The sequence below is a fragment of the Orcinus orca genome, chromosome 8 (genome assembly GCF_937001465.1).
Source record: "Orcinus orca chromosome 8, mOrcOrc1.1, whole genome shotgun sequence".
NCBI lineage: Eukaryota > Metazoa > Chordata > Mammalia > Artiodactyla > Delphinidae > Orcinus > Orcinus orca.
In genome coordinates, this window is record NC_064566.1 from 44909730 (window position 1) to 44923525 (window position 13796).

Sequence of the window (13796 nt, forward strand, 5' to 3'; positions counted from 1 at the left end):
GTACCTGGTGGAAAAACCTCTTTCTGATATATCGCACCATAAGTTGGGTAGATTTACTGATTGAACGGAATAAATTGGGCAGGTAAACTGCCATCAAGAGGACTGACCTACAGAAATGTTCTTCCCGCTTTTCTTCAATTTTTACCTACCTGATCTTGTTAAAATCTCTTTTTATGAACTTGACTTTAGATTGCACTGACTTCATCAGGCAGCTTTGAGAAAGGGATTTCCTGGGGATGAAAATCAAATTCATTGTCAGCAACTGGATTGAAGGAAAGAGCCAGGGCCTTGACATGTTTGGGTCCAGCTCTTTCAAAGAATGGCTGTGCGATTCTGGATAAGGTATTTCATTTCACTCCCTTAACAGGAAAATGCAGACTGAACATTTTTGGGGATTACATTTTGAGAATAAGCGTTGGATATAAATTGCCATGTATGGTACCTGGTACAAAGTAAGTCTTGTAAGTCATGATATAACTCATGATGGAGAAGAAACACTCTGCCTGCTTTGTGGGGGCAAAAGAACAATTAGGAGGCAATTACGTTGATGACATGGCAAGAAATCATGGAGGCCTAGACCAGAGTAGCAGCGGTAGAAGTAGCAAGAAATGGTCAGATTCTGGACATATTTTGAAGATAGAGCCAACAGGATTTTCTGATCGATTTCCTGTAGGGTGTGTGGGGAGCAAGAAGGGGAATCATGAATGAGTCATGTTTTGTGTTTGAGCAGCTCGAAGGATGGACTTGCATTTTACTGAGATGGAGAAAGCTGAGGGCAAAGCAGGTCCTGCAGGTTGCATGGGTTAAGTTGGAGCTGACTATGAGACACCCAAGAGGAATGTTGAGTGGGCAGTTGGATATATGACTTTGGAGTTGGGGGCGAGGTCCAGACTGGACACGAGCATTTGAGAGTCTTCAGAGGGTTTAAATAGGTGGTATTTAAAATCACGAGCTCGAATAAGATCCTCTTGGGAGTGAGTGCAGTTAGAAAAGAATCTAGGTCTGAGAACCAAGCCCTGGAGCCGCCCAGCCTTCCCTATCAGGGAGATGAGGAAGAACAAAAGAACCTCCCCCTCCTTCTCCTCTTCCTCTTTCTTCTTCTTTTGTTGTTATGAAAGGGGACTGTTCTATTTAATTCACTTAACCTTCACTTGAACAAAACTACTTGCAAGAGTTCTTTTGGGTTTGCTCTTAAAAAATGATATATGCTCTTCGCAACTTCAAAGTCTTTTAAAAAGGAAAAACACCCAACTCTGGGCTGTGGAAGAGGCCTCGTGGTGCAGGCACCCAACCAGTAAGTCAGTGCATCTGGAGATCAAGTTCCTCTCAGGATTAGTGAAATCGAGCTTTTGTTAGAATTAATTTAATGGTGCAATGTCAACTTGCAAACCTCAAAAATCCTTTTATGCTTCACATCTCTTTCCCTTTTTCATAAAAAAAAAAAAAACCCATCCCTATGTGAAGCCAGAAAGGACAATCTGAGAAAGTTTGGCTCTTCCTTTGGTGAGATAAACAATCTTTTGTATCATGGCACCAGCGCAGAAATCCTGTGTTTGGAGAACACGCTGAGACTGCAGAGTTACTCAGGATAGTTTAGGGGAGGGCAAGGTAGGGATAGCTCAATTTTTGTGATAAAGATCTGGGTGCCTCAGTGGACAATGGGTTTTCGATGAGCCAAGAATGACTTGGTTGTTACAACCAAGAGCCAACACAATAGTAGGTTGAATTCAAAGAGGTCCTGGCCATAGGAAATGAGAATCCTCTGAATAAAGAGGCTGCTGGTTGGTTGACGCCAGTATCTGGCTCTATAAAGGGCCACTGTATTTAACGCATGGCCCCAGCTCTGACTCTTAGACCAGAGAGAGATACCTCCTCCAAAGGTAGCTAATGACTTAAGAGACTTGGCTTAAACAGACAAGCTAGGCCAGTCAGATGTTCTTGAAAATCTGAAACAAGACACTTGTCAGGTGGTTGGGGGAAGGAAACAGCTGGAGCTGAGAGGCCATGTGAGCCACAGCAAGGGAAAAGTCCAGAAGAAGCAAGAGTAGAGAGAGGAGAAGGAGGAGGGAGCAGATGCACAGAGAGAAGGAGAGAGGAGAGAGGGGGGTGAGAGGGAGAGAGAGACAGGCAGAGAGAGAGGGTTACATGGCCTGAGGGAGATAGAAGGACAGAGACATTAAGACAGACAGACAGAGTAGGGGCCTCAGGTCCCGACAGCCTTCTGCTCCCTTGAGGTCTCGGTATGCTTTCTTAGGTTTTGGGGGGATTCAGTTATCACTGGCACAGCCCCCTTTACACTTGAGCCAGCCAGAGTGGGTTTCTGTTCTTTGCCACTTAGAGAGTCCTACACTAGGGCCCCTGTCTTTGAGGACCTCACAGTTAGGTAGGGGAGGTAGAAAAGTTCCAACAACAAGTGACAGATGTCTAATATCGAGTTTCTCTTTGGTGTGCTCCAGCATTCCCATGGGCTATGAATGGGAAAGAGTAAGGCTGAGATACTGATTCCTCTCAGCTCTTTGTGTGTGTTGGTGAGGTCTGGGGCCACCATAATCCCCAAATGACCACCGGCAGCCATGAACAACTTTGTCCATTTACACCCATGTACAGGTATGTAAGCCATGAAAGCTCTGCTCTGATGGATGTGTGTGAGCACAGGGTCCAGGGGAGCCCAGAGGAGGAGACAGACTCATCCAGACTTCTCCAAAGAGCAGTACCGCCTTCTCTGAAATCCTCCTCTACCCCCTTTGGGGATATCTAAGATCACCCTGGTATCATAGTCCATTCTTACCCACATCCTCCTTCCTTTTTGCACCCACACATGTCAGCACATAGTTGCTGAGTGCATGATGAAATGAGCCTCATCGCCGTCACATCCAAGACCTCACCAAACCCCATAATTAACCCCTGCAAATTGACTTCTGATTCCACTTATTGACATGGCCCTCCCAAATGTCCAGTAGCTTGTTCACGATCTTCACCTTTGACTTAAAGGTCTCCTAGAGATCCATATTTCTAAAATCTAGGCCACCAGTCTGGACCTCTCTCAAGCAACAATCCTTGCAACCCCGTATTTCTAACCATCTGCTGGGCATCTCCACTTGATTGTCTGCATCCAGGTATCCCACCAGCATCTCACACTGAACTCATCTTTCTTAACCAGTGAGTGCCTGCTCCTGGCTGCCCTTTGGCATTAGCATTTCTCTCCCTGTCCAGGGGCAAAACTCTGGAGTCACCCGACCTCTTCTTTCAGCGCCTCACATGCAGTTAGGTCACAAATTTATTGAGTCTATGTCTTTCTGCCCACCCTCATCACTGCTGTTGCCACTTCTGTGAAGAGCTTCTTACGTCCAGCTGTCCATGTGTCATCTCCACTGGGATGTTTCATGGTCATCTAAAACTTCACATGTCCAGAATGGGACTCTTGTGAGTCTATTACTCCTGTCCCCCAGTTCACTTTCCCATCTCTATAAATGACTCTATTATATATCCATTTGCTCAACCTGGTCATCCTAGACATCTTCTCTCTTGAGAGCCACATCTTTATGGGGTGTTTCAGGAGCACCCAGGCTAATTAATGTTTACCCCAGCCGCCCCACCATAGCCATGTGTTGTTCAAATATTGAGGTACTTCCCTGTCAGTTGGTAAACAGCTCCTGCCCCGAGACCCCTGACTTCTCTCCCACCACCCCAGTTGCCCTGGACTCCCCCCCAGAATTCCCTGGATCTCCCCATGATCTAGCAAGAGAAGAGTTCGTGCCTGGAACTGCAGGGGGCCTCTAGGACCCAGCAACTCCAGCAAGACAGCCATTGGTACCTATTTTAATTGGCCAGCCTGTGGGCCATAACAGGTCTTTTGAAGATAATCCCCAGTGTTACCCATCTTGAAGAAGAGGAAACGACACTGGAGAGATTAATTTATTTCCCCACAGTTCCTTGGGATTCATCTGGCTCCAAAGGACATTTATCACTAATCTTCTGATTGGTCCCCCTGTCCTAGAAGAATCTTCCCGAAGTCTAGCTCTCATTACGCACTGGTCCTGCTTAGAAACCTCCTGGGGCTCCCAACCCACATGGAGTTAAGTCCAAACTCAAGCCTAGGGTTCAAGGTTTCCTTGTAGTCTGACCATCTCAGCCCAGCCCCATGACAGAAACCCTGCCATGGCAGCCCTGAGCACTTTCCCGCTGCCACATTTAGGCCCACACCACTTACTTCTCTAGAGACACCATCCCAGACCCACTCTCCACATCTTGAAACCTTGACCTGTGTGGGTGCATGACTGCCTCAAATGCCCACTCCTCTAGAATCGAACCTTCCTTAATGCCCCCACATCTTCCTTGGAATGCCTGCAGCCCTTAGTTCAAGTTCAATGAGCCCAGCCCAGCCCATCCATGGTACTCACCACGTTCTTCCTTACAGAAGAGTTTTACTCTCACACCTTCTGTAAGCATACCGACAGACAGTTTGCAAGCCACTTTTACATACCCCATAGTCATAGATGTTACTTACTTTCTTGACTCTTATACCATAAGCTCCTGGAGGTCAGCAGTCACGTTTTGCTCGCCTCTGCAACCTCACTGCCTAGAAGAGGCCCAGGCCCAGGGTATGTGCACAGTGCATGTCCTTGAAGCAAATGGGTAAGTCATGCTCTGGAGGCAGAGTGGAGAAAGTGGAGGACAATTTTTCCAGTGGTTGTTCCCTGCAGGGCTGGCCTAATGCAGTCAGGATGCCAAGATCTTTTCTCTCCCCAGCGTACCCTGGGACCACTTGTGAATTCTTCCTTTATTCATGGGTTATAATCCTTTATTATCATTAGTTACTTTGATGCTCATATTGCCTCAGATTTTGCCAGTGAGAGGCCCTTCAGGTGGTCCTCTGTACTTTTGACATGTCACCATCATTCTTTTTTTTTTTTAACATCTTTTTTGGGGTATAATTGCTTTACAATGGTGTGTTAGTTTCTGCTTTATAACAAAGTGAATCAGTTATACATATACATATGTTCCCATATCTCTTCCCTCTTGCGTCTCCCTCCCTCCCACCCTCCCTATCCCACCCCTCCAGGCTGTCACAAAGCACCGAGTCAATATCCCTGTGCCATGCGGCTGCTTCCCACTAGCTATCTACCTTACTACGTTTGTCAGTGTGTATATGTCCATGACTCTCTCTCGCCCCATCACAGCTCACCCTTCCCCCTCCCCATAACCTCAAGTCCGTTCTCTAGGAGGTCTGCGTCTTTATTCCTGCCTTACCCCTAGGTTCTTCATGACATTTTTTTTTCTTAAATTCCATATATATGTGTTAGCATACGGTATTTGTCTTTTTCTTTCTGACTTACTTCACTCTGTATGACAGACTCTAGGTCTATCCACCTCATTACAAATAGCTCCATTTCGTTTCTTTTTATGGCTGAGTAATATTCCATTGTATATATGTGCCACATCTTCTTTATCCATTCATCCAATGATGGGCACTTAGGTTGTTTCCATCTCCGGGCTATTGTAAATAGAGCTGCAATGAACATTTTGGTACATGACTCTTTTTGAATTTCGGTTTTCTCAGGGTATATGCCCAGTAGTGGGATTGCTGGGTCATATGGTAGTTCTATTTGTAGTTTTTTAAGGAACCTCCATACTGTTCTCCATAGTGGCTGAACCAATTCACATTCCCACCAGCAGTGCAAGAGGGTTCCCTTTTCTCCACACCCTCTCCAGCATTTATTGTTTCTAGATTTTTTGATGATGGCCATTCTGACTGGTGTGAGATGATATCTCATTGTAGTTTTGATTTGCATTTCTCTAATGATTAATGATGTTGAGCATTCTTTCATGTGTTTGTTGGCAGTCTGTATATCTTCTTTGGAGAAATGTCTATTTAGGTCTTCTGCCCATTTTTGGATTGGGTTGTTTGTTTTTTTGTTATTGAGCTGCATGAGCTGCTTGTAAATTTTGGAGATTAATCCTTTGTCGGTTGCTTCATTTACAAATATTTTCTCCCATTCTGAGGGTGTCACCATCATTCTTGAAGCAGTTCCTCACTTTTGGGCACAGTAAGATGTTCCAGGCTCATTTTGAACTTTCCCATCCCAGCCCTAGAATTACCCACTTCTCCAAGGAGCCCTGGATCCTTTTACTGGCGAATGGTATTTATAAACCAAAATTTGTGTGCAAAGTGTGTTCATTGCTACTGGAGCATTGTTATTTCCAGGCCTCTCAGTGGACAGAGCTAGAAAATAGATATATGTCATGAACACACACATCTGTATATAAATGTAAATAAATATGTTTACATGTACGTGCCCATATGCATATCTACCTATCCATTCATCCATCCATCCATCCGTCCAGTTTATTCCAATACTATAATTCCAACACAGCACTGCATGGTTTATTCTGTTTTCTCTCCTTTCCATATTGGTCATTCCCTCCTTTGACAGTGAGAAACTTGACTTGCATTATTTACAATGTATTTACTAATTTAGTTAATCCTAGAAGGCACAGAAAGCATTTTGAGAATTGCTAATCCATATGTCTATGAAAAAGAAGTCTACTCAGTATTTGTTTACAGCTCTTCTTTCCCTTTAGCCGGAAGAAGGCATTTAGTCCAAGTGCTGTGTACAAAAGTTACTTGAGGTAGTTCCTTGCCAGCCCTTTCTGCCCACAGATTTTAATCACCCCCTTGACTCTACATCTCATTTTTGTCCTTGTCACACCTGGCTTTTGAAGTCCAGAGCCTCTCAGGGGCACCAGAGCGGCTGAGCCCCCTTCTCTGGGGGTTGTCCAGGGTCCCAGCTTCATTAGGCAGCCCTCCTCCATCCTCTTGCCAGTTCCAGAAGTGTGTGCACTCATGCCCCACCCCATCCCCTTTATGGCTAAGGATTTGTTCCTTTTTAAGGCTTCCTTTGCTATTATTTTAATGGGATCCTGGGAGGGAGAGGAGACACCTTATGTTCCCAGTCTGCACTCTTGAACTTGACATCCAGGGACTCTAGAGTCACAAAGATCTGGGTTCACAGATTGTGAGGCACTAGCAGGCTACTTGACCTCTCCATGTCCCAGATTCCTCATCTAGGACTTGGGGATGAGAAGCCCTACATCACGTGGATTTGGTGAGGACTGACTCGACCTTATATGTAAAGTAGCCAACACAGTGCCTGGCACCATGTTCAGTAAATAACCCCTGTCATTGTCACCTTCATTGACACCTGGATGCCATTCCTGCTGATTTGGCCACTCATCTGTTCGCTTACTCATGTGGGGCCTCCTAAGTGCTGGGTATTGCGCAGAGTCCCTAAGTATAAAAGGGGTGAGGAGGCCAGCACTGCCAGTGCGGTTATCCCAACAGCCAGTCCCTGAGCTGGCAGTGTTCTTGGCAAGCTGCTGCTTCTCCTGGCTTGGTCTCCCTCAGCCCCAGGACGTGCTTTTGGCATGGGATTTTTAAACTTTTTCCCTGGCCTTGAGTCAGAGGGCCTGTGGGGAGAGCTTCCCCCAGCTGTGTGCCAGTGCGCCTCAGCTGGCCCACCTCTTTGATGCTGAGGACACACGATTGTCTCTGATGGATTGAGTGATGAGCTGGAGATTTTGGTAGAGTGAGGCCAAATCCCTGTGTGGCTCCAGGAACGAGGATAAATATAGCCCGAGTAATTGCTCATGCTCTTTTAAGGATTAAAAGTCAGCTTTCAGGCAAGCTGTGAAGCTCCATGACCAGGACAGCAAGGGACTCAGTGCCTTTTTTAGAGCTGTGGTCAGCACTCCTTGTGCACTGCTGGGTCCCAGGCCTCCAAACGCTGTTTCCATTTAAGTAAGGGGTCACCTCCACTGGTCTACACCCCATGATGGCAGGGATGGCTCTGAAGTGTCCCTATCACATCTCATCAGCCAACCCTAGTGTGGCACACTCAATAAACATTTTAAATGAGTATACGAGCTATGAGAAGGCTATATTTTTAAAATAAGCTTTAGAATAAGATCTGTAGTCCAGTTAACAATAACGTACCAATGCCCACTTCCTGGTTTTCGTATCAAACAGCAGCCATATACAATCTCACCACTGGGGGAAGCTGGGGGAAGGTGCGTGACACTCTTTGTACTATTCTTGCAACTTCCTGTGTGTCTGTAAGTATTCCAAAATAAAAAGTAAAAAAACAAAAATAACCTTTAATCAGGCTCATGCCAATACTCTGACATTTGGGGGAAGCAGTGCTGGAAGATGAATTGATTAAATCCCTTTCCAGCAATGCTTGTTTTTCATTACTATTTTTGAATGCAAACACATGACTTATTCATATGATTCAAAACTTGAAATGTATAAAGAAGATATACAGTGGATACCCTTTGCCCCAGCCACTTAGATTCCCTCCCCATAGGCAACTAATGTTAATGTTATTTGTTTCTTGTGCTAATTTTAGCAAGATTGTGTGCACACACACACATATGTACTTGTGAGTATGTGTGAATATGAGCACATTTGTGTGCATGTATATATATCTATACTGTCCCGTTATCTTACTTTTTCCACTTAACCATGTGATCTTGGGGGCTTTTCATGTCACTACACAAAGAGCTTTCTCATCCTTAGTTGTGGCTATACCCATCACCTTTCATGGCCCTCAACTGGTGGACATTTATGTTGTTTCCAATCCTTTTGCTTTTATAGACAAAGCTGCAATGAATAATCATGTTCATTTGTCATTTCCCAAGTGTGGGAGTGTGTTTGTACAATAAATTCCTAGATGTGGAATTGGGTCAAAGGATACGAGCCTTATAATTTTGATCATGCTAAACTGTCTTCTATAGAGCATGCTCCATTTCACATGCCTATCAGTAATGTGTTTCATGAAATGCTTGTGTTAATGCAATGATTTAAAAAGTTATTTGGTGACCCCTTTGTGAAAACTATGGAACTGTACCCAAGAAAAACAGAAATCACACAGTGTGGGGGTTTTTTTGTTTGTTTTTTTAAAAATTTTTTGGCTGCGTTGGATCTTCGTTGCTGTGCGTGGGCTTTCTCTGGTTGAGGCGAGCAGGGGCTACTCTTCATTGCGGTGCACGGGCTTCTCATTGTGGTTGCTTTTCTTGCTGTGGAGCACGGGCTCTAGGCACGCAGGCTCCTGTAGTTGTGGCTCGCGGGCTGTAGAGCACAGGCTCAGTAGTTATGGCGCACGAAATTATTTGCTCCGCGGCATGTGGGATCTTTCTGGACCAGGGATCGAACTCGTGTCCCCTGCATTGGCAGGTGGATTCTTAACCACTGTGCCACCAGGGAAGTCCCCACACAGTGTTTTGCATACAATTTCAGTTGGCTCAGAAACCCCTGAAGGCTATCCATAAACCCCAATTTAAGGAGCCCTGGCTGAAGAGGAGGAAGTATGGTACAGAGGGGAGAGATTTAGGGCCAAACCACATAAGGTCACCTCTTAGCTCTACCACTTACTGGCTGTGGAACAACAGAGAAGTCTTTTCGCCTCTTCAAGTCTGTTTCCTTTCCAAAAGAATGGTATAATAATTCTATTTCATAGGGCATTTATGAGGGTACATGCTTTTATGTAGAGCATCTAATATAGTGGTTGGAATATAGTAGGTGCTCAACATACAGTCTGTATACACACATACAGACACATAGAAACACACACACAGACACAGACACACACACACACCCTCCCTCACATGCACACGAAGGCTTCAGTTCCATTTCTTTGTGTTTGGGGTTTTTTTTTGGCTGTGTTAGGTCTTCGTTGCTGCGCACGGGCTTTCTCCAGTTGTGGTGAGCAGGGGCTACTCTTCCTTGGGGTGTGCGGGCTTCTCATTGCAGTGGCTTCTCGTTGTGGAGCACAGGGTCTAGGCACGCAGGCTTCAGTAGTTGTGGTGCATGGGTTTAGTTGCTTCGTGGCATGTGGGATCTTCCCAGGCCAGGGATCGAACCTGTGTCCCCTGCATTGTCAGGCAGATTCTTAACCACTGCGCCACCAGCGAAGTCCCTTCAGTTCCATTTCAACCTGTTTCTAGTTGTCTTTGTAGTATTTGCTGCTAGATTCACAAAATCAACTTTTGGAGCATCATTCCCTAAAGTGAGGTCTTTGGACTAACTACCTAAGAATCACCTGAGGGCCTTAATTAAAATATAGATTCCTGGGTCCCACTTTAGATTCACAGGATTAGGATTTCTGGAAGAGGGGTTCAGAGAACTTCACACTTGGGGGTTCTATTGCACAATGAAGTTGGAGACACAGCATTAAAGAGTTTGGTAAATTCCTTCTATTCCCTAAACCTGCAATTCTAGTAGTTAGCACCATGTGGCTTTACCAGGGGGGCCTGTTCCCAGCAGATGTATAGGGGTGGACACCTGAGAGAAAGCGTGACTAGTAACCAGGAGAGTTGCCTCTGGTTCCATCTGCAAAAATACAGTTATTTATGGGTGTGACAGACGGCATGCACTGCAGTCTCATCAGGAATCTCTCTCATAACAAGCAGGGAGGAGAGACAGTCCAGGACTGGATGCCCATGGAAGGGGCTGGGATGGAAGCCCAGTGGGCCAGGTTTGGCAGAGAAAGCCTGCCATGGCTGGGGTGACTGACCCATGGCCAGGAGCTGGGGATAAGGACTGTGTACAGCCAGGCAGCTGTCCCCAGGAGGCCTTGAGGCTACAAGCCTTGAAGCACCAACCCCTAGAGCTCTCAGCATGACAGGTGAATGCTTTCTGAAGTGTCAAGTGATGGCCCACGGCTAGAATTGCCAGATTTAGCAAATAAAAATACAGGATGAGCAGTTAAATTAGAATTTCAGATTAAAAAACTTATTTTCTTTTAGATATACAGATTGCCAACAAACACATGAAAGGATGTTCCACATCACTAATCTTAGAGAAATGCAAATCAAAACTACAATGAGGTATCACCTCTCACCGGTCAGAATGACCATCATCAAAAAATCTACAAACAATGAATGCTGGAGAGGGTGTGGAGAAAAGGGAACCCTCTTGCACTGTTGGTGGGAATGTAAGTTGGTACAGCCACTGTGGAGAACACTATGGAGGTTCCTTAAAAAACTACAAATAGAACTACCATATGACCCAGCAATCCCACTACTGGGCATATACCCTGAGAAAACTGTAATTCAGAAAGAGTCATGTACCACAATGTTCATTGCAGCTCTATTTACAATAGCCAGGACATGGAAGCAACCTAAGTGTCCAACGACAGATGAATGGATAAAGAAGATGTGGCACATATATACAATGGCATATTACTTAGCCATATAAAGAAATGAAATTGAGTTATTTGTAGTGAGGTGGATGGACCTAGAGACTGTCATACAGAGTGAAGTAAGTCAGAAAGAGAAAAACAAATACCATATGCTAACACATATATATGGAATCTAAAAAAAAAAAAAAGGTTCTGAGGAAACTAGGTCAGGACAGGAATAAAGACGCAGACGTTGAGAATGGACTTGAGGACACGGGGAGAGGGAAGGGTAAGCTGGGACAAAATTAGAGAGTGACATGGACATATATACACTACCAAATGTAAAATAGATAGCTAGTGGGAAGCAGCCGCACCGCACAGGGAGATCAGTTCGGTGCTTTGTGACCATCTAGAGGGGTGGGATTGGGAGGGTGGGAGGGAGACGCAAGAGGAAGGGGATATGGGGATATACATATACATAGAACTGATTCACTTTGTTATAAAGCAGAAACTAACACACCATTGTAAAGCAATTATACTCCAATAAAGATGTTAAAAAATAAAAAACATATTTTTTAATATAAGTATGTCTCGTGGACTTCCCTGGTGGTACAGTGGTTGGGAATCCACCTGCCAGTGCAGGGGACACGGGTTCAAGCCCTGGTCCGGGAAGATCCCACATGCCACAGAGCAATTGAGCCCGTGTGCCACAACTACTGAGCCTGCGCTCTAGAGCCCGCGAGCCACAACTACTGAAGCCTGCACGCCTAGAGCCCGTGCTCCGCAACAAGAGAAGCCACCGGAATGAGAAGCCCACGCCCTGCAGTGAAGAGTAGCCCCTGCTTGCCACGACTAGAGAAAGCCCACGCGCAGCAATGAAGACCCAACGCAGCCAAAAATAAATAAATAAAAAAAAATAAGTATGTCTTGTGCAATATCTGGGACATACTTATACTAAAAGATAAGTGTTGTTTATCTGAAATTCAGATTTAAGTGAGTGTCCTGTATTTTATCTGACAACCCTACTCAGGGCTTCTCTGAGCTGCCTCTAACTGCAGAAGAGGGCTGGAGCCCACATGTGACTGGTTCAGGGCCCGCAGTACCATGATCTTTCTCGCGGGTGTGCTGCACCCAGGGTGGTGAGGAGTGAGTCAGGGCAGGGTGTGGACTTCCAGGAGACAGGCAGCCCTTCCTCACCTGTGTCCAGGCAGGAAACTAATTTCTGTTGATCAGCAAGTTTGAGGTGCTGGCACTCTGCTAAGCCCTTCAATATTATCTCATTGAATCCTCCTGCAACCCTAGGAGTTAGGCACGTGTGATCACTATTATTCCCACGTTAGAGAGGAGGAGACTGCTGGGTCTCCATGAGGTTAAGAGCACAGGACTGTCAAGTGGAAGAGAAGGAATTGAAGCCCCGGGGCTGGTGCCAGGTCTGGGATTAGCTCATCTTCCAGGCCCTTCTCTCTGTTAATCCCAAGGGCTTAAGGTGGGGAGCAGCCTCCACCTCCGAATCCCTGGGACAGGAAATGTTCCCAGTTTCCCTGGCACTGGGCCAGGGTCTTGTCCAGGCTCACATGCTTGCTGGAGACTCCAGGCTGGGAGACAGATCTGCCGAGTTCCCCTGGTCCCCGTCTGGCCGGGACATGCCCAGCGGCATGAGCTGCCCGTGGGCACTGCCCTCCGCTGTGCCGGTGCCCGTGGGAGGGGCCCAGGACCAGCTGCTGCCTCTCAGGCCCAGCCTGCGCTGAGCCCCAGGGTGGCCTGGCCAGCTTCCCTGCCGTTAGCCCCCTGAGCCAGGCCAGAGGGGTCCCTGAGGAGCTCTGGGCTCTAAGTCCCAGCCCCTCTCCGAGGAGGCGGGCAGCGGGGCTCGGCAGCCAGAGGCTTCTCAGCGCTGAGCTCTGGAGCCAGATGTAACATTGACCTTAAATGGTAAAAGCTCCCCAGAGTGAAGAGAGGCTGGCCGGAGGAGGAAAGGGGAATAACTCAGTTTTAGGTAAGTCGTTGCTATCTCCAAGAATAACCTGCCTCTTCAGCTGGGAGCAAGGGAACACTTCTCCTCCTTAAAGGTACAGGGTGCTGGGATGGGGGCGCCTGACTTTAACTTTCCAGGGGAGTTGGCTTGGTTGGATGGCATTTCAGCCGAGTATTTTTATTGTTGCTGTCATAATTTTCAAATAAGAAGTGAATCTTGCCCGTCCTAACTTAACTAAATTGTGCTCCTTTTGCTTGCTGTTGTAAAGCTTGCACAGGTTAGGGTGCAAATGTGGCTTCTGGCTGGGCGTCCGCAACCCCAGATTTCCTGTGGGCCCCTGTGGAGCAATAGAGGGTCCCCACATTACATGCCAGCTGGTCAGGGCTTTCCCCACCCCTGCTCTGTGCTTACTTATGCCTCTCTCTGCCCCCCACTCCCACCCTGTGCCACCCGCCCCCTGTCCACCTTGGACCTTGTGATGGCCCAGCCCTGTCTCCCCCCCTGACCTGCCCCTGCTTCTGTCCCTGCACTTCCCATCCTGTATTCTGGTCACAGCCCCTGATTTTTGTCCCTGTCCCCATCTCTCCTGTCTCCAGCTTTGCCCCCGTGCTCCTTCCCTGCACCCTCAAGGGGTTGCCTGTGCCTTG

General features: G+C 46.7%; 1 protein-coding gene across 8 annotated transcripts in view; it reads left to right on the plus strand.

Moving 5' to 3' along the window:
* The window catches only part of IRAG1 (inositol 1,4,5-triphosphate receptor associated 1), a 178313-nt gene that overhangs the window by 45420 nt on the left and 119097 nt on the right, over positions 1-13796 (plus strand). For 2 of the 8 annotated variants that reach the window (XM_004279190.3, XM_033404526.2), the window contains exon 1: positions 12558-13170. The exons of 3 other annotated variants lie outside the window; for them this stretch is intronic. In XM_004279190.3, coding sequence (XP_004279238.2) covers positions 13104-13170 — 67 coding nt within the window. In that variant the 5' untranslated portion in view covers positions 12558-13103. Of the gene's footprint in view, positions 1-12542; positions 13244-13796 lie in introns of those variants that run through there. 3 more of the 8 variants (XM_004279189.3, XM_033404520.2, XM_033404525.2) reach the window with 3 other exon arrangements.